Raw genomic sequence first — 20020 nt, 5'->3', positions numbered from 1 at the left:
TAATATGATGAACAGCTTCAGTCTACTCATGCCACTGATTTACAGGGCTTTTCATCCTACTACAGCCTGAGTCTCGTTCTCAAGGATTTGGTCGAATCAAGGAGAAGCCCTTTGCCACCCGCACGAATGATTCGTCCTAAAATACTGGTGACGTGGAACGCCATAAAAGGTGGTGTAGATGAATATTCTCGGGCTTTGCGAGCATTCGCCATGACAAACGTATCTGAGAATCCTCTTGTCAGTATCATCGGAAGAATGCTTTCCACGCAAATAGCCACCGCTGCTTTAGTGTACAAACTGTGTGTTGCCAAGGAAACAGAAAAAGTTTGCGAGGAAGTTGAAATGATTCCCGAACATCAGCGCGGTTACGCTAAGCTTAGACATAGAATTTCCGGAGTACAGAACGCAGGTATGTTTTGCCGTCGTTTGGCAGAGGAATGGGAAATGAGATTCTCATATGAAAGGCATGTTATGACACATGTGCAACAGGCAGGGACGAATGCATCGGCACTGAGACCGTTGTTTGCTCGAAACGCATACAGGGAATACAATAAGGCTCATCATCGTTCTAAACGACTTAATCAAGCACTCAACCACATCTCTGTTAAAGGACAAAGTTGATACTGCTCTTTATGCGGTTTTACATTCATGTATCGAAAGAAGACATTCCGGACAGGCGCAAAGCAAAACAAGTGGTGTATGAGTTGTCGTCAACCAATATGTGTGTCTTGTTGGGAGGAATGGCATTCAGAGGTGAAGCTGGCCAAGAAGAAGCCGTCTGTTGAAGACATCGATGCATTTAAGGCCCGAGTAGACAACGAGATGGGAAGAGTAGGTACTAGGGCGCGTCGGCGTGCAGCGTAGGGGAGCGAATGCGAGATAGAATTTGGTAAATATGTATCTACGCTTACGTACACCTAGATCATAGGGATATGCGTTTGGTGATGTTAGTGATGTTGGAGAAATAATGCTTACCTTGAGAAATTTCTGAGAGACAATGGTGATACCTATGGGGTGAGGTTGAGCTGCGACCGTTACGAAATGTTTGATCGCTCATATGTTTGGAACAGGTGCTCCATACTTCGTTCAACTGGTACCGTTGGAAAGCTAGGAATATGACACTTAAATTGGTTTGGTTTACCATGTGTTTCTGGTTTACAGAAGGACTGGGGCGCACATTGCCCAGATTTTCAACTTTTTGCTATCACTTTCTTGGTCAGCACCGGGCTATGGGAATCTATTTCCTGTGCCGTAGGGATGGCATTGGGTTCTATTTACACAGAGTCTATTCTGAAATACAGCAATAGAGCTGCCGAGTTATGTTGTGCCACTTGGCAGTAAAAATTAGAGAATAGAGGAGGCCGCAGAGATGCTCTAACAACCAAAGACTTTGAAGTTTCAGTGATATATTCTCAAACATTTAAAACTTCACAGAAAAGCGCATCGAAAAATGTGTAGGATATTTTTGTGATGTCAAGGATGGGCTCTGTGCTGCAAGGCATATCATGTGACAAGGAAGATATCCCCTCTCACCCTGATGTCTCTTCGCATGACGATCAACGAGAACATTCTGAGCACTATGACGGTGGCCTCTATGTGACCAGCTACACAGTTTCACTGCTGCCCTAGAATCGCTCCCTCTATGCAGAATTGCGCCTGATGCACTCACTATTCCTGAAGCCACGTTCTTTCACTGCTTCCAATTTTATTGCAATGTGCGCTGAGCCGGGCACATCTGCCGTCAATGGCGAGAGAGACCCCGGCGAACAAGCTCCCGCTCTAGCAGATGGCGTCAGTGACGCTGCCGAGCATAATCGTATTAACGAAAATCAACCCGGCGACAATGGCGCTGACACACCTACAACCGATCTTCAAAGCGCAATGGCCCGTGAGCGAAAGCGTCTGGCGCGGAAGCGAAAGCGAGAAGCTCAGCGTTTGAAGCGCCGGCAAAACACCAGTGTGTACGTCACGGGTCTTCCTGCGGACGTGACGGAGCAGGAGCTCGCCGACTACTTCACTAAGTGTGGAATCATTTTGCCTAGTGCCGAGACAGGGCTACCGCGAGTCAAACTCTACACTGATGAGAATGGAGACTTTAAAGGAGATGGTCTGGTTACGTATGCGATGCAGCCAAGCGTGGAGAATGCGGTCACGCTTTTAGACAACGCTCCAATACGGCCGGGGGGAACGCCCATTGGCGTACAGGCGGCAACTTTTGATCACAAGCAAGAATGGGACGTGGCTGGAAGCACTGACGACATGAAAAGAAATCAAGATGAAGGGGAAGAGGGGAAAAGACATAAAAGTAGCTTCCGGCCTCGGGAATTGGTACAGGAGGCTTTGAGCTGGGCTGAGGAGGGCCAGGAAGTGGCGAAGACGACGCGCATAGTGATTCTGAAGAACGTATTTGGTGCTAAGGATGCCGACTACAACGTGATTCGTGAGGACATGGAGGAAGGGTGTGGGGCATGTGGAACAGTGGAGAAGATTACCGTTTTTGAGCGCAATGCAGAAGGGGCGATCGCAGTGAAGTTTGCTTCTTTGGAGGCATGCGTTGAGTGCATCAAGGTGATGAATGGGCGATGGTATGATGGGCGCAAACTAAGTGCCGAGTTTTATGACGGGGTGAGCGATTTCCGATACAAGGAGACCGAGGAGGAAAAATCAGAACGCGAAAAGCGGTGGCAGGAATGGCTTGAGGCTGAGGGAGACAAGACAGAAAAGGATCCCTCCGTGTCATAGATAGATTGCACTCTCGCGTCGCAAGTGTCCCGCGTTGCCAGACAGAATCCAAACTCATAAACAGATAGCTATATGGCGACGTGCATGTTGATATAGCACTGAGACATTTAGGGCAAGGCCAGTGTGCTTGTCGCAATGCTCTAATCGCGGACGGTCATTCGGGGGCCTCGGTAGAGACTTTGATTAGTAACCACGCAGAGGAGCACCGCGACCAAAGCCACCACCTCCCTCGCGGTAGGAAGGACGGAAGTCACCTTCCGGCCCCATCTTTTTATCTCCGCCATCATATTTGCGAGAGCGATCTCCACGGCCAGCGAGGGCTGAACGCGGGGGCTGGCGTGGTGGCGGGGTGAGGGTGCTTGGCTTAACGCTGCCAGGCAGATTCAAAAAGGATCGGAGATATTCGATGCCCTCGTCGGTGAGGTAGTAGTAATAGTATTGCCAGGAGAAAGTCTCGCGAACGTACTCGCGCGATTTGAGAGACTTCATGGTCTGCATGACATGAAGGTTCTTGACGTCGATCTCAGCGTGCTTCTTGAGCATGGGGTCCTTCTTCACAACGCATACACCATCCTTGAATATCTGCGAGTAGATAGCAACACGGTCCTTCTTGGGCATTAACATCTTGATAGAGTTGTTGAGGAAACACAGAAAGTTGTTGCTGTTTTCGATTACTCCTACGTCGCGTGGGGAAGAAAAATGCTCTCGGATGTCCTCAACCAAGAAGGGACCTAGAGCCCAGGCAGGTTGATAGGGTGCATTGCCGACGGCGTCCAACTGTAAGATCAGGAAGTAGTTTTCACATTACAGAACAGCTGACGATGAGTAGATTGGATCATAAATTCCCAAAGGGATCACTGCATACAACTCTCGCAGTCTATCAGCAGGGCGCATACTGTGCTGCCTGCAAACGGACTGGGAGTGTTGTGGTGGTGCCACCACAGATGGAGAAGCATTCAGCAGTGCGTCCAGCTTCCGTGCTGCTGGCTCACTGCTGAGCGGTGAGCCAGCAGCACGGAAGCTGAGCTCATGCTGAAGCGCAAACTCGCGGTGCTATGAGCTATCAGCTTAACCATCTCATGTGCTTCTGCTTTAAATCTTACGTAGTCTGTATATATTCTTGCACAACGCTCTCATTTTGCTTGCACCCAGTTTGTCTTGCGCGCGCCTTCCTACGGAATCCTGGTTGGTCTTTCTTGTCGTGTCCAGGGCTCGCAGGAGGCTGACTTCACGGGTCCGAATAGGCTCGCAAGAAAACCCAGAACAATCCCTCAACGTCAGCCGCAGAAAAGTTAACAGTACAATTGCGTTGTTCTTTGTTGAGCATATCAGACCAACCCTTCATAAACGAAAAAGCGTTGGCATCGATAATGACAATGACCGTGCTTTGCCCTCTGCCCACTACTTTCGCATGTAGAACTAGCCCTTATCTTTCCTCTATCCGGCGTGCTTCGTGAACTCCGTCATGCACTCATCTAGAGCCGTGTTCTGTCTACCACATTTATGGGCCGGGCATCGCACGAGCTCTGGCACGCCGCCGCAGCACTCTTCAAGCTCGCGGGCTGATTTTCCACACAGGCTCCGCGTCACGCACCATCCTGCGAGCGTCGCAAATTTCTGGCAGACCACTGAAGTTGGCGAGGAGGACGGGTGCTGACGGACGCACTGGGCCAAACGCTCCCACGCTTTGCGACAGTGCGGGAAGGCCGCCACCGCACTGATCGTCCGGTGCTCGCTTGGAGTGGGCGCTGACATTTGCTTGTTAGTCATCAAGCGTGTAGATGAGAATCGCGGGCCGGCGGTGTCCGAGCATTCGTATTCGAGCATTCGTATGGGCTGGCACTTGGTGTTGCAACTGTCGTGTTGCAACTGTCGAGCAATCGATGCCGTGCCTCTGGGAATAGACGCTGTAGGGCATTACAGTAATAAGCTGTGTGCTGCATCTTGCTCCTGTTCGCACTGTGTCCTTTTTCAGTGGCACCCGCACAAATGGTCAAATGCTGAGGTAAGTCTTGTTTCTTCCTCCTTGTTGCTTGTAAGCTATGCACAATTTTCCATGAAAAGGATCCCAAATGCCTTCGTCGCCCAGAATGATATTACTTAGAACGAGCTGAACTTGAAAGATGCGGTGCACTAAAAGACGACGTATGCCAAGAAACGCAGTGTAGAGGGCGACTTGAGTTGTGGGAACTAAATGCTCTGTAAAGGCCACAACGCTGGGTCATCAAAAAGACATGTAACGGTGAAAAAGTAGTTACTCTTACAGGATACAGCAAGCTACTCATCTCAGGGAAAACTTCACGCAAAGATAGTAGAAGAGGACCACGTTCTTGATGTGCTGTATGGATACACATCCAGATTTAGTGCCTTCTATGGAATCGCAGACGCTGAATGCACGTATTCTTTAAAAAGTTAAGATGTATCGGGTAACTTTTGAAAGCACATTTTACGTAGTAGTATTGGAGTTGTTCAAGAGAATGGTCTTGCGCACAACCACTGGTTGCTCTCGCTGGGCCACGGACAAAGCAAGCGATCCGACAGGGGATGAGAAAGCACTCGGACGTCTAACAACAATTCTGTACTGCCGAGGGCACAACCAGTACCCAAAAGCGATCCTGGAGTGGATGGGGCCCACGTCTTGTAGCGAAGGCGCTCTTCTCGTCTGGTGACTTTCTAAATTTTCAGAATCTTTTGCCCAGGATAAGTGCTCGTACTACGTATTGCACGGTTGCACCATCAGCTGGAGGGGTCATCAGCCGAGTTTTTTCACTTACGCTGTAGAACAAATGGCAAGTGGATCTTTTCGCAGATTATATTAGCGATATGGGGTCATGGTCCGGCCTACCTACTCCTCAACCATGTCTTCATAATAAAGTCATTCGCAGAAAGATAGACTCTAACCACTGCACAGAAATCAAATAAGCTACGAAAGCCTTGCCTACCAGCAGTATTTAGTGAAGCACTTGTGGTGGGGCGAGCTCTGCTATGTATCACCATCTCCGAGGACATAATAAGTTGGCAACGGCCATTCATTGTTCAAGGGGTTGAAGCCACAACTTGCCGCCAACATGCAGGTATCATTTATTGATTCCCTTGTTAATTTTGGACTTCCATCCCCATCCACTTGTGTTCAGAAGTGAAAACACAGGATCGTTATCTCTCCAACAGTAGGGTTTTGAGAGGGACGATCCGAGCCTGATGTACGGTGTCTGCGAATTTTGTCCCTGTATGAGTTACTTTGACCCACGATGGGAATACGTCCTTGTCCGTCTGAACGCCCTGGCCAGGTCGAAGCAAAACCGCGGATTAATGGTGACACAACGCAGGACTTGTACTGATCCGGCGGGTGGTGGTATCAAACAATGCATATCACCCGACATTTACCTTCTTCGATAATGAGCGATACAAGAATCCCATTATCACATTTTTCGTCCTTTTCACTGGTCCGGTTGCTCAAAGTTGACAGATGGGCACGCTCTCATTTTTAACATCAAACATGGGAATTGGAGTCCAAGATTTGGAGAAGGATAACCTAAGTGAGGATATGAAACGTCATACGGATGAAGCTTCTTTCATAAAACAAAGAATCTATACAACACACACATCTGAAGATAGGGGGTTTCTCTCTCCTGGGCCTGTTTTACTGATATCATCCCCCACTATCTTCACACAGTTATCATGGCAGTCAGATTGCTACTGGTCGTTCTAGAGCGTATGGCAGACATGTCAATTTAGTTGGATTCATAGGAATTACCGGCGTGATTCGGCTCTACGCTCGTCGAAGTGGGCGAGGTCAGGCAAGAAGGTAGACACGCGGACGCCGTCCGGAAAAGAAGGACTGGGGTGTATGCCAAATCAACAGGAGTGAAGAGGGATGACGACTGCAGGCAAGTGGGCAGTGTAATGTGGCCGTCTATGGCTAGTCACGCAACCTAATTTTGTCGGCGGTTTTTTGCCACAATCATGGGATGATCTCAAACGCATCCTAATTTAGCTTCTGCAAGACTGCCCCGGCACTTTCGGGTGGCCAAAAACGCAGCTCCGCAACTCCGTAACAGTCAGTACTGTCAACGTTCACTTACGGCATCTGGATTCACAAGTCGACTGGCGCAACACACATTTTCAGACAGCTCTCGAAAAAGGGGAGTTGGCGAATCTACCCGAGAAGTCGTGGCACATTGGAGCCACCTTCAGTAGCTCTCAGCTCTTTGATCCTAATACCAGCATTGTGTGAGGAATCCAGATGGCCTTTGTTCCGCCGTACGTGCGCGCTACCAAGGCAGCTCACGGCAAGAGCGCCACACATGGCCGGAGTTGGCGCTCAAGCAGTTTCATTCCATGCGAGAGAACTTGCATTTCGAAGAGATGCCGCTCATCATGCCCAGAGCTATCAATGAGCACGGAGCAGAAGAAGAAAGACAAAGAGTTTCAAAGCGACGAGGAAAGGCGGTTACAGAATGACAAGAAATATATGTTTCGAGAGTTCGCGAAAATCAGTGCCGCTTCGGTTGGCATTGGCATAGTATTATTGTTCTACGACATGCTCATTTCGCTGGTCGCTGTCGGTATTGGCAGTGTCTACGCCATTGCTGTGTTGCTCGAGGTGCGCGGGGCGGATACATTGCTGAGTCGAGCGGTGCAAGGGGTAAGTTCTGCTTGGCGTGCATTTGGGAGGGCTGTTGGAGATGGCTATCGCGCGATTCGTCGGGAGGTGCGCAAAGGTCTCGAGGATTAATATTCATTTGCAGTTGTTTCATAGGAAATGCATTCGAAGGCGTCCAAGCTGTGGGGGCTTTAGTAGAACTATTTTTGGGAGCGTGTCAAGAAACATTCGCATGTCCATGGGTTTGCATTGCTGTTTTCGGCTTGTTGTCAATGAAGTGGAAGCTTAAATTGCGCTCTTGTAGAGGTAACCAAGTGCTGAGGTCAGCAATAGGCGCAGTTCAAACTTGGTTCTACACGACTGAAAGTCTCAAAGTCGAGCGGTACTGCTCGGATTACTCGACTAGACATTATTTGTGGCTGCTTCTTTGTTGAACGTGAGAGAAACTTTTATATGTACCATATTGCTTCGAGATGCAGTATTTAATGCTGTGACCTCTGCTTCAAGGGTAACTACTTCTGTTTACCATGATACAGTATTTATGAATAATCGATGTGACGGCTACCGCTACCGTCTACATACAATAGGAAGATGAATCCAAACCAGTCCACATTGATATGGAATTATGTATATAGAACTACATTGATCTCACACCCTACATAGGTTGGTGAGCAGGGTGCATAGGGCTCTCAAGTATTTTCAAGGTGTTATTCTTTGCGCATTTTGCCAACCATCGGTGCTTGTCTCTTCCCTGACTCCCTGCCGTATTCGTTAACTGAAGATCCTGTGCTACACGTTGCCATCTTTGACACGGGCCCCATGATGCATCTCCAAAATTTGGGAGATGGCATCCTGGAGTTGATCTTCGGTGCATTCGTTGATAAAACCAGATTGGCCAATATTGCCTCTCACTAGCGGCATTCTAAGTTTTCCGTGTCTATGTTCGATGCCATCGGTTACGGCTTGCGACAATAGTTTTATGGTACAGGCAGAATTCCAGGTCGGTAATCCAATATTTCGCATAGCGGCAAAGACTCGATTACGCGTCTCGGTAGAGATCCAGCCTTTGCGATGGGAAAGGATTATACAAATAAAACCATCAATATTGACGGCCTCTCCATGCATGACAGGCGGGGAGGCAGTCATCTCAAGAATCTTACTGAAAGTATGTCCGTAGTCGACACATCGTTCTAGACGGTGCTCCCAGAGGTTGGGGCCGAGTTCCTCGAGCATGATCTGTATTGAGAGCTCAATAACGCGATCTGGTACGAAATCATCGGTCTGAAAACGCTGCTGCACAAGACGTTTGCCATGGACTTCAAGTAACGAAAAGAGCTCTTTACTTCGCACAAGAGCAAGCTTCATGATCTCACCCATTCCATTGATGAGATTTCTCTCATCTTGTGTAGCGATGAAGCCCTTGTCTAGAAAAGCAGCACACGGAGGGTAAAAGCTGCCCATGCGATTCTTAAGACCGCCCATGGTGGGATGAACCCAATCGACGCCACATTTCACGCCGACGCTAGCATCAACAATAGCGAGCAACGTGGTGGGCACACGGATGTACGGAACGCCTCTCCTATAGCAGCTTGCCGTAAAACCGACGATATCCAGAACACATCCGCCACCAATAGCGACGACTGGCTCTCGACGCAAGAGACCAAACTCTGACATAGCGTTGAAAATCTTCTCGACGGCAGCAAAGAGCTTGTTTTCCTCTTCTCCCTTAATGAGAACGATTTTGAGTTCGACGTTGTGGGCGGCAAAATAGTCTCGGAGTTTGGGAGCGTAGAGGGTATGGACGGTTTCATCGATGACACAGAAACGACGTTTGAGGCCTGCGGGCATGAAACGAGTGGCGAGGGCAGTATTTTTTGGTGAGAGGATGTCCTTGTGGATCTCGACAGTGTACTCAACGGGGAGCTCATAGTAGTTGGTCCAGGCATGGACCATAGAGGATGCTTTGTCTTGCTTGTGCACGAAGACGTTCTTCGGAGCGGCTGGCAATGCGTGGACGGCCCGTTCTGACACGGGTTTAACGTTGACTCCGTCAGCTGCGGGTGCCATTGTAATTTGGGGGCCTTGAAGTAGGAAGAAGAAAAGGTGGAGGAGAGAAGTTGGTGTTATTGCCGGAAAGACAAAGGGAGATGTGTGGTGTGGTGAGCAGTAGAGTATTTAAAGAGTTGGGGTGTGTGTGGAAAGCGGGGGATCGGTAGCAACGGGAAGCAAACAGGAGAGAGACAGAGAGATGGGGTGATGAGAGGACATCTGTGGGTGTTGGTTGTTGTTATGAGTGGTAGGAGATAGGAGATAGAGATTTAGTTTTGAGGTGTGCAAGTGACTGCTTTCCTCGACTCAAAAGGTGCAGATGTGCAATGGTGGGGTAGGCGGGAATTCGGGGAAATACGCAACATATTGCGGTGGCGCGTGAATGCCATGCCCGCGTGAGAGACACAACCTCAAAAATTGCACCCGAGTACGAGCACTCGTCTGCCCCCAACAATGACGCTATGCGCGCTAACCGACATCATCCTCTCGTCGCCCCAATCCGTGCTCGCCAAGCGTCCCTCCCTCGGTCGCACACTGCCCGCGTGAGTGTAGTCGACGCCTCTCGCCCCTCGCATCCGAGTAACAGCAAGTAACAGCAATGCCACCGACAGCAAGGATGCATGTCCTTGACATCAACTGCATTGTTGACGACTCGCAATCCTCATGTCGGTCTCGAGGCCATCGCTTTAGCCGCCATCACTTGTGCCGCCATCGTTTTTGACTCGCGTTCCCCATCTTTTCCCATCTTTTCCCTTCTTTTCCACCTCCGCCATTCCGTCTCATCCGACTTGCATACTGTACAGGGTACAGTACCACGAAGGGTACTGGACAAGCCTGCCTTCCAGCCTGGAGCCACATCCAAACACACCCAGGTTCCTCGATCACCACTTCTGCCCCCCCCCCCCCCCCGCCATCTTCATATCCGTTTCGCAAACCACCCTCCCATCTCCCTGCAACACACACAAAATCCCCCACCTGCACCTATTTTCACATCCGCAAATCCCACCCCATCCCCCTCCTTCCCGCTCCCCGCGCCCCTTCTCACGCCTTTCTTTCTCCCGAAATCCCAACACAAAACGGTCGCAACCAAATCCGTCTGCAATCCGTCCTCAATCCGTCCTCAATCCGTCCTCGATCCGTCCTCGATCCGTCCTCGATCCGTCCTCACATCCTCTCCCCGTTTGCAACCCACCGCCTCCCAGCCTCTATATAAACCCCTGTTTCCCCTCATGTTTCATTCAAACCCTCATCCACCCTTTCATCCCAACCTCCCCGCCCTTAATCCACCATGATCTCCAACCGCCTCTTCGTCATCTTCCCGCTCCTCGCCATCGTCCTTGCCCTCGTCGCTGCGACCCCGACATCTGTCCGCTACTACACCTACGAGTATGAGGAGGTCCCCTCGCAATCCACTATCCCGCCATCCACACAACCTCGTGCTGCCCCCGTCACTCAGGCCCCGCCCCCGCCCCCGACCTCCCCGCTCCCGCCAGCGGCGCCTCTGCCCACCACCCCAGAGCCACAGGAACCCACCACCCCTCTCGACGGCCCTGGCTCGTCTGTCACTCTGTCAGATGGCACTACTGTGTCTAGCACTGGCGATACTTCGGTTTCCGCAGCGGGAAGCTCCACGGAGGGCGCTGCCTCTGCTAACACCGAGGAAGGCTCCGTTCTGGCTCTCGGAGGACCTGGCTTGGGGTTAGGCCTTGCCGGTATCTTCGATGGATTTACTGGCATGGCTGCTGTTGGAACTCCTACGGCATAGACTCATTGTACAGATTGCGCTCGTGGTCTAAAGACATGGCATGTAATGCGCACTGTGCTTGAAGATGTAAACGCCGTTGTTTTCTTGCATCGTTTTTTTGCCTCCCGTCACATCTCCGCAGTACCGTACAAGTGCAAGTCAACGTAAATGATTGCGAAATAAAGATATCTGACTTTTCCGCATAAAGTCTCTTTTGAGCCTTTCTTTTGGGTCATACAGTAAAAGGGCAGGCTTGGCTTCATGCTGCATGAGGTCATGTGACCTCAAAGCCGTATATGAACACCTTGTTTCGTGCAAAAAATGCATACACGAAATCGTTAATTCTAAACGTCTGTTTGGACACCATTTGAAATATTTACCCTTTTCCCACAGAAACATCATTTTGCGAGACATCTGGAGAGTACAGTACGACGGAACAGTAGTCTTGAATTCATTGAAAGATGACGAACTCCATGAAATTCAAGACAAGACCTGAATATTTAACTGTGTACAGTTGTGGGAACCAGCTGTTCATGTGAACAGCTGTTCACATGAACAGCTGGTCACATGACATGCTTGTGTCGCACGCAGTGTAGGGGCAGTTCTGTCTAGTGGGCAAGTATGGGCACAAAAGCCCGAGTATGCTACACTCTGCATTGTATTCGCTCTTAATCTCTCCCCTCGCCCGGCTCCCTCTCGCCCTGGTGCTCCCAGTGTCGCTATCGCTACATATATATCACTATCTAGTGTCTATTGGACGGACGTTTTTGATCATGAGGATTTTTCCTGTCTGTCAGAGCATTAGAAAGACCCTCCTAAATACCGTGCATTCTAGGTGCCTTCAAGGGACTTGGACATTGTTTTTTACTGTTACTGTTACTGTTTCGCGGTAACTATGGCTTTCAGTTCTCCCTCTTTGCGCCAGAAACGGCGCTGTCAAAAAAGCCTCATATGAGGCGAAATCCTCAAATGAGGCGCATTGTCCAATAGACACTAGGAGGACAGCATGTCGCTCCTGCACTCAATTGCCATTGTCGCTTACAATAGTCGACATTGTAATTGTCGGCTTTTCGCTACAGCTTGTAGACGTGGATTAGAACCCCCTGCATGGAGATTGGTTTGCGCCCTTTGGTCCTTTGCGTCCCTTGCCTGTATTAACTTAATTAATTCCTACCTCATGCATTGATCGAACTACTACCACTCCATTCAATCCTGCCATGATCTATAAGCTGCAAACGTGTACACGTTTCTCTAATTGTCACAACAGTACAGTAGCCGGATTCAAATACAGTAAATCAAAGAAACAAGGCTCAGAACTACGCTCTGATCGGCTTCTTCGTCAGACTTTCCCAAACATGACTGGAGCAGCCACTTTTGGCGGGGATGTGTCCTGCCGCAACGCGCAACTCAGTTCTGACGTTTAGAGTACTTTCCCATTACCAGACAAATACAAGTCCAGAAAAAGCAAGTCCAGAAAAAGCAAGTTGAATATGGACGTGAGGGCGCATCCAAAAAAGTCATCTTCAAACAAATGCTTCGCAATGTCACAACTCCCACAATGTTGTACTTAGTTGTATGCTTTCTCAGTAACACTCGTGTACGACCACAACAACCGATCCAGTTGCGTTCGACACGAATAACGATCTATCTATGCGACATGTGCTCTGTCAAACTATTCAAAAATCTCCCCTCTATGTTAAAGGTCCAGCAAAGAGTTAGTGTTCACAGACCTCGCTATACTAGAATCATTTGTACTGTCTGCCGCTTTAAAGTCACTCCAATCATCATCTGCAGTGCTCGCGCTGGCTGCATTATGCAGTTTCGCCTTTTCCCCTGCAAGCCCGCTCAGGAGCAAATCTCCCCCCGTATTCTGTGCATGCACAGGAACCTTTCGTGATGCCGGGGTTGCCTTCAAACCCTGCCCCATACCCGACTTCAAGCCAACAAGGAGAGGATCTTCGCTTAAGGCAGGATGCAGTTTAAGCGGCAATCTCTTGGGCGCGGAAGGAAGCGCAGCTTGGAAGCTTCCAAATGACGAAAAATCGTCTCCGCTTGTCTTCTCCCCGGCTTGCCCAGAGCCAGCATCAGACGGTGCCCCCTGGTATGACACTACACGACGATTAGATAAACTGGCAGTGATTTGTGGGCTTTGCAATCTGGGTTCACTTGTTCCTCTAGTCATCGCCATGCGTGCCTGGCTTTCCTTCCTGAACGACGAAGGCATGTCGCCTAATTCTTCGTTCACTTCTCGAAAGCCTTCTGTGCGTGGCGGGTTGTCCGTTCCTATCGTCTCGTCATAACCCTGACGTGAGTTTCGAGATGATGAACTATTGGACGACGTCGGCTGGCTCAAGAGAGAAGATAGTTTGTTCACAACGGATTTGATTTGCTTTGACCCTTTCCTTCTTGCAGCGTCCAAATTCCTATTCACTTCGTCAATAGACGGTTTCTTGGGCAGAGATGAGAAGGATGAGCTACTCTTTCCATGTCTCGTCAGCCCGCGAGGGTCGCTCTGAGCGAAAGAGGCATCGCCGCTTCGCGGGGCAGGTATTGGCGGTAAAGCCGAACGACTGGCTTTTGACGCATCTTGAGCAAGACCGCTCGATGGCACAGTGCTTCGAGTTTGTGACGCGGTATTCAACAGTTCTGGACCTCCAATATGCACCTCCATGATCCCCGAAAGTCTCCCAGTTGGAATCCCGGCTAGCCTACAGGGCACATCAAACTTTGCGCGGCCCCTTTGCGCACCTGAAATTGGGATGACAAAATGGCCAGCCGGAACGGCGTCCGAAAGCGGGGTAGGAGTGATAATCTGACCAACGACAAACGATTTATACACCACCGCCGCATCGACAGGCATTAGTACCAAGCGAAGAGTTTCATTCCATCGTGGGAATTGAGAGGGGCGCGGTGTTTGTCTTGAAACAATGCCTTCTGTTGCCGAATGCTCGCAGTACAAAACGATCTGTGAATTCAACTGAGAATTCTGATCGATTCCAGGAGGCGTTTTGATGTTTTCCCCTTGAAGTTCACTCAAGCTAATAATACATTGAGAGACACTTTTTGGCAGCATTGGACCAGGGCGACCATCGATTAAACCGCTCGCGAGTTCTACACAGGCTATTGAACTGCCTGTTCTCCTCGGGGAGTGCTCAACTCTCCACAGAGAGTTCGGAGCAATTCGATCGTCGTATCGGAGAGTTGGAAAGGAGTTCCGCATTACGGACAGCCCATTGGCAAGCGAGTAGCAGGATGAACCGTCACCCAAGTGCACCCAGTTTCTCGCTTCCGGTCCAGACCCTGGAGCGGAACCGTGGTGCCAATGCATGTCCCCCAGGAGGCCAGCCAAAGCAAAGTGGTGGAACTGATTTGTGACATCAAACGAATGCCGACCGAGTTTCAGTGCGCTCAGCGAATGATACACATCCGTCGAGCCACTCAGATGTCCACTGACAAAACAAAGTGATGTTCCCGCCACATGCATGCCAACTGCAGCCGCGCCGCCGGGAGAAAAAGCGGCAGAACGCCCGCTTATCGCTTGGGCGACGCTCATAACCGCTGGAGCCAGATTCTCCGAGACAAGGACTGCAATAGCTGGGCCACGATCCGTCACTGAGCATGCGCCCACGAGCACATATCCTGAGCTATCCACATCTATCGGCACAGCAGCCAACCCCCAAGAACGAGTTAGGGTGTTGCCCTCTGGTAACACGAGGGCGATGATTTCATTCTTTTCAGCGCTTGAACCATTAGGAAGTCCCCAGTCTTTCATCTTGTGCTCCCCAGCATTTAGACCAGCGATCACTCGAACGTTCATATGGGTCTTCGAAAATACGGGCAAGATCTCAGGCTGCGCCCAAGAGATGAGTGCGCGGAGAAAGGTTTCTCTAGCCACAGGCCCCGTCTTGAATTGCAAATCAAGTGGTGACGCTGTCGCGGGAGCCCTGCGCAATGGTTTGTAAATCAGTCGCAACCTGATGGGGGTTTTCTTCTCAGTCGTCTTCCCATCTTCGTACTTACTCCATGACACGAGCGAATGTCTGGGGTATTCTAGAGCGATACCCTCCGCGGTAGTAATAAACATGGCATCGTCATGCAATTCGATAAAGACCGGCTGTTTATCGCCACTTGCATTGACTCGCAGCGCTTCAAACGAATACCACAATGGAGAGGAGACGGGGTCTACGTCGTCAGGGCTCCCACTCCAGGGCGTGACCGACTCAGTAGGACTGCCCCTTGCGTCTGCCAACACTCGCCTAGGACGAATAAGCGCGTTGCCACACAAGATATCAATCACTTCCTGCCGCCCTTCATCGACAAAATTTTTGTAGTACATGCGCATGACTGATTTCATGCCGTCCCCGATTAAGCCTGTCGTTGAACGCTTCCCTGTGCGTGTGAAGTCCGTCTTGAGTGCTCCTGTCCCAGAATATTGCTTCGAAACGGCGTCTGCATTGTCTCCCCAGACATGCTTGAATCGATCTTCAGATTCACCATAAACGCGTGGCATGGCCGATGCTTCCGCACCAAGCAATTCCGGACTAAATATCGCTTCAAGCTGCATGTTGAGCACGACGCGCGATAGCAAAGACTGAACAACGTTGGTCCTATCCAGACAATCCACGCAATTGACCCTGAAAACTCCGTGCTGCGTCGAGTTCTTCCCCGTCGCTTCCAAGCCTCTGGCAAAGATCCCGTACACCTCAACATCCTGTCTCAACCGCTCGAGAAGCTTTCCCAATCCTCGTTCATATTCTTTGCCAGCGCAATGCGTATGAAAGTCAAACGCTACAAGCTTCGGAGGCAGCGGCACGTCCAGATCGCGTAAGTCCAGATCAAAATGCCTTTCAAACGCATCTGCAAGCACGCCTTCACTCCCTTTTTTATCCACCAAGCTCACAGCTGACACACCGCCATAACTCCTTGTAATCTCGTCAAAATGCGTTCGAAAGGCCTTGCGACTCGCTGTCAGCACGCCATCCAACTCTGGAGCAGGTCTTGCAATGCCATTATCCTGTCTCCAAAACACCGGTACACTGCCCCTAATAATGACAAACGAAGAGTAAATGGTCGGACGTTCCTCTGCCCAGGCTACCTGCTCTGTCTCGACAAAATTGGCGACATCACCCATGGCATCTACGCCTCTGGTAATATATCTGGTCCCGGCCCTTCTCCTAGACCTTCTCGACACGATGGTCAAATTAAACTCGCCACTGCCACTCGCCAGGGCAGTACTCTGAAATCGCATGACATGCGTCCCGACAAAGCCATAGACAGTCCGAAGAGACCACCCCCAGCCCTGGCTTCCCAATCTCTCCGCAAGCGGCCATGTCCACCAAAATGCGTTGGCCACACCGTGCGAGGCACGTGCCTGGGTGCAGCGGGTGAGATCGGTGTCAAGCGCAAAGTACAAGGCACCGCCATCCAAGGTCTTCGCAATGGCGGTGGTGAGCTCTTTGTCGTTGCGCAGCGGTGGGTTGGCAGAGAGCCTCACGAGTTTGACTCGCGAGACGGAATAGATATTGCTAGCGGGCAGTGAACCGGCGCGCCTCGCCTGCGTGGCCAAGACGGCATATCTCGCGGACGGGAGGCGCAGAATGCCCAAAAGCCCCGCTGCGGCATCAACGACAAGCGAACTAGCCAAGGTGACGGAGACGCCCGCTTGCTCCGGCGAGGATGCGACGTACGCCGGGGGCACATTCTCTGCATCAAAGGGGAGGACGAGGTAGCGGTCGCGCTCAGGCGGTTTTTCTCCCGGGGCGTTGGCGCCGGCAGGCGGGGTGGGGAGGTCGAGGTCGAGCAGAGAAGGGGTGGGGAGCTCACTTGTGATTGCAGAGGAGGCAGAGAGGTAGCGCGAGTGGACGAGGTTGGCGGCGTCGATGAGGGCGTTGCGGTCGGATGGGTCGGCGTGACGGAGAGAGGCCGTGACATCATGGAGGACTAGGCGGTCTGGCAGCTGCAAGACGCGCAAGGCGCGGGGGGGTGGGGGCATGGTGGTGACTCCACCCAGTACCACGAAGATGGTAGTCGACAAAATTCGTGGGGGTGGAGGGGGGAGCTTGACACTCTGGAAGCTTGACACTCTGGAAGCTTGACACTCAGTAGCAATGCGGAAATTGCAGTGCGCGTTTCACGTTTAGTTCTATCCGAACGGGGGTTTCGACGTTGGGCGAGGGGGCGCTGGGCGAGGGGGCGCTGGACGAGGGGGCGCTGCGTGAGGGGGCGCTGCGTGAGGGGACGCTGCGAGAGGGGGCGTTGCAGGTCTGCGTGGCCAGTTGTACACATTCCCAGAATTACCCAGTGTATGGACGACAAGTGGAAGCGCACAAAAGGGCATTCCCCGGTAGATCTCTGCAATGTCAAAACGTCAGTCAACAGGAATAACAAGTCAGAAGGTAAACACCCCAAGGGTACAAGTTTCTCGGCAGTAACTCATATAAAGCATGGAAACAGTTTACCTCATACGGATCTTTGATAAATATACATACACCGTGACGAGAGATTGGTTGCATAACCCTCACTCTTCGGGCCCCCACAAGTTGCTGTCTGTGCGTCTTCAAGCTGCGTTGCAAACATATGCAAAATTGCAACCCACACGCTCTAACACTTCATTTGCACCCCCACAATCCAAAATTTGTCATCCCCTACCAAATCCCCTTCTCCCCTCCGCACCCCCTATCGTCCTATAACCTTCAAATCCCGTGGAAAAACAACATTCTCATCCATTGCAATCGTCATGGTCACACATACAGTACGAGCTGGTCACTTTCTCACATAGGCATGTCAAGTCTCCCGCCACTCATCATCTGGTTGTCAAAATGCGGCATTCTCTCTGCCGTCGATTCCTCTAGGGCACCCCGTTTTATCCCGTCAAGCTTAGCGGCAACAGCCGGAAACACCTTGCGGCAGCTCTCCGTGATCTCTATGCGTTCATTCGCTGAGGTGAACACCTCCACTTTCGATTTTCCGATCGAAGTCGCCGCACGGTTTGCAAACTGCTCCAGCTTTACATGCACCGACTGCCGCAACTTGTTGTGTGCCGCCTCTGCCCATTGCGGCGTGTCTTGGTTCACGCCTGCCGCCGCTACGCAGTAGCGTATCAAATCTGTCCATACATTCGCGTCTTGCAGCATTTTGCCGGTGCTCATGATGTTGCTTTTGAACGCCAGTAGCGCCTTTTTGCATTTTCGATGTGCGTCCGCGTCCATCTTGGGCGGCAGTGGATCGGGCAATTGGGCGTAGATGGCCTCGCGTAGTACGGAGCACCTTGCAACGTGTGAGTCGATGTCGACTGGTGCCAAGTTTTCCCATGCCGCGCTGTCCGCGATGGCGCCTGACCTTACGAATCCGACAAGCAGTTCAACCATTTGTTCAGAGGTGCAACATTTTAGGCGCTTTCTCAACTTCGCCTGCTTGTCCCGCGGTTTCGACAACCTCGGCGTCCCCACGCTCAACGACATTTGTTGCGCGGAATCCGACGACGACCTTGGCGCCGTGGATGTAGTATTCAGCTTAGTAGACGATTGGGAATGTTTAGCGTTTGTTTGAATGGATTCGCGGATTTGGCTGTCCGTGTTGTCGACCATGGACGACTGGACTTCCGACACTGCCTCACGCACAGGGGAAACGGCGATGCTTTTCCGGTTGGACGAGTGCGGGGTCTCCGGCGGGGAGCGGTGGACGGAGTTTGTAGCCGAAGGCGTGCCGGTGATGGTGGTGCCTGTCGCAATGGTCGGGGTGGGTATACTGATGGGAGAGACCGCCGGGAGGTTCTTTCGGTGGGGGTTGATGACAGTGTACATGTTCTGCTGTGCTTGATGCAGCGGCTGTTGGTCGGACTGTTGAGTAGTCTGATGCTGCTGCAGTCGTTGATGTTGGTGTTGGTGGTGTTGGATTCTCTGTTGTTGCTGATGCGAATAGGCAGAAGGATTGGGTTTGCGGCCTTCTAGTGAGGTGGCCATCATGTTGTAATCCTGCCTAACCTGCCTTTGTTGCTTACCCTGCCTGGGCATGACATGCTTTAAGTTCCTGGTAGCCTTGGTCTTTGCAATGGGCTTGGTCGGGGGAGAGGCCCTTCTCGTGAGCTGTTGCTGCTGGAGCATATGTTGCTTGTAGCGAACATGGTTGGGCTGTGGTTGGTGTTCGCGCCTCTGCTGCGCGACAGCTTTCCGTTTGGCGGCTGGCTTGTTTTGCTTGGAGGAGGCATAGCGCTGAAACTGCTGTTGCTGCTGCTGCTGCTGCTGTTGCTGCTGCTGCTGCGAGGGTTGCTGGAGCGGGTGCTGGGTGTGCATCTGGAATGGCATGGGAAGGTTATCTCGAAAGTCGCGCGGCAGTTGTTGTGCTTGTGCCTGTTGCTGTTGGTGCTGTTGGTGCTGTTGGTGCTGTTGGTGCTGCTGCTTCTGCTGCTGTTGTTGACGTTGGTGCTGCTGGTGCTGATGCAGTTGGTGCTGTTGGTGGAGTTGCTTTTGTTGCGATTGTTGCTGTGGATGGTGTGGGCGCGGAACAGAGGGCTGGAGAGGTTGGGAACTCATGGGGCGGTGATTGGAGTCGATGGCAATGGAAAGATGGGATGTGTGGTCGGGCATGAGGGGGAGGTCGGCGGGAGAATGCATAGGGTTGGGTTGCGAGCGGTTCGGATGGGAATGGGCGGGGACGTGAGTTGAGTTAGGGAGTGCGGGCTGGGGCTGGTGCGGTAGCGAAGCGGAATGCGAGGGGTTTTGGCGGTGGTGGGGGTGGATGCGGTCTTGGGTGGGAGCGGCGTCGGGTTGGGCGGGAGTGGGATGCTGCGAAAGGTGCTGGGTGTGAGGGGCTTGAGTGCGCTGAAGGGGGGGCTGCTCTGCGTTTGTATTCCCTTGAAGCGCGGCGTGTGGGGGAAACGGGAG

At 51.5% G+C, this 20020-nt stretch overlaps 7 protein-coding genes; 4 read left to right on the top strand and 3 right to left on the bottom strand.

Moving 5' to 3' along the window:
- Positions 1-1470: 1470 nt before the first annotated feature.
- CHC_T00010351001 (similar to HIV TAT specific factor 1) lies at positions 1471-2742 on the top strand. The gene is made up of 3 exons (XM_005713471.1): positions 1471-1539; positions 1630-2238; positions 2290-2742. The coding sequence occupies exons 1-3, from the start codon at positions 1471-1473 to the stop codon at positions 2740-2742; spliced, it is 1131 nt and encodes a 376-aa protein (XP_005713528.1).
- Positions 2743-2835: 93 nt separating this feature from the next.
- Positions 2836-3366, bottom strand: CHC_T00002497001 (hypothetical protein). XM_005713470.1 is given in 2 exon segments: positions 2836-2925; positions 2926-3366. The coding sequence occupies 1 exon segment, from the start codon at positions 3364-3366 to the stop codon at positions 2926-2928; it is 441 nt and encodes a 146-aa protein (XP_005713527.1). The 3' UTR covers positions 2836-2925.
- A 3619-nt stretch (positions 3367-6985) lies between these two features.
- On the top strand, positions 6986-7477 carry CHC_T00002496001 (hypothetical protein). Its single transcript, XM_005713469.1, has one exon. The coding sequence runs from the start codon at positions 6986-6988 to the stop codon at positions 7475-7477; it is 492 nt and encodes a 163-aa protein (XP_005713526.1).
- A 294-nt stretch (positions 7478-7771) lies between these two features.
- CHC_T00009338001 (probable 2-epi-valiolone synthase) lies at positions 7772-9412 on the bottom strand. XM_005713468.1 is given in 2 exon segments: positions 7772-8134; positions 8135-9412. 1 exon segment carries the CDS (start codon positions 9410-9412, stop codon positions 8135-8137), a length of 1278 nt encoding a protein of 425 aa, XP_005713525.1. The 3' UTR covers positions 7772-8134.
- Positions 9413-12262: 2850 nt separating this feature from the next.
- Positions 12263-17130, bottom strand: CHC_T00002495001 (hypothetical protein). XM_005713467.1 is given in 2 exon segments: positions 12263-12834; positions 12835-17130. 1 exon segment carries the CDS (start codon positions 17128-17130, stop codon positions 12835-12837), a length of 4296 nt encoding a protein of 1431 aa, XP_005713524.1. The 3' UTR covers positions 12263-12834.
- A 584-nt stretch (positions 17131-17714) lies between these two features.
- CHC_T00002494001 (hypothetical protein) lies at positions 17715-18233 on the top strand. The gene has a single exon (XM_005713466.1). The coding sequence runs from the start codon at positions 17715-17717 to the stop codon at positions 18231-18233; it is 519 nt and encodes a 172-aa protein (XP_005713523.1).
- Positions 18234-18380: 147 nt separating this feature from the next.
- Positions 18381-18686, top strand: CHC_T00002493001 (hypothetical protein). The gene has a single exon (XM_005713465.1). It carries the CDS (start codon positions 18381-18383, stop codon positions 18684-18686), a length of 306 nt encoding a protein of 101 aa, XP_005713522.1.
- The last annotated feature ends 1334 nt before the right edge of the window (positions 18687-20020 follow it).

This window comes from Chondrus crispus, genomic scaffold (genome assembly GCF_000350225.1).
Source record: "Chondrus crispus Stackhouse genomic scaffold, scaffold_140, whole genome shotgun sequence".
Lineage (NCBI taxonomy): Eukaryota > Rhodophyta > Florideophyceae > Gigartinales > Gigartinaceae > Chondrus > Chondrus crispus.
This window is presented reverse-complemented; position numbering and strand designations above follow the sequence as displayed.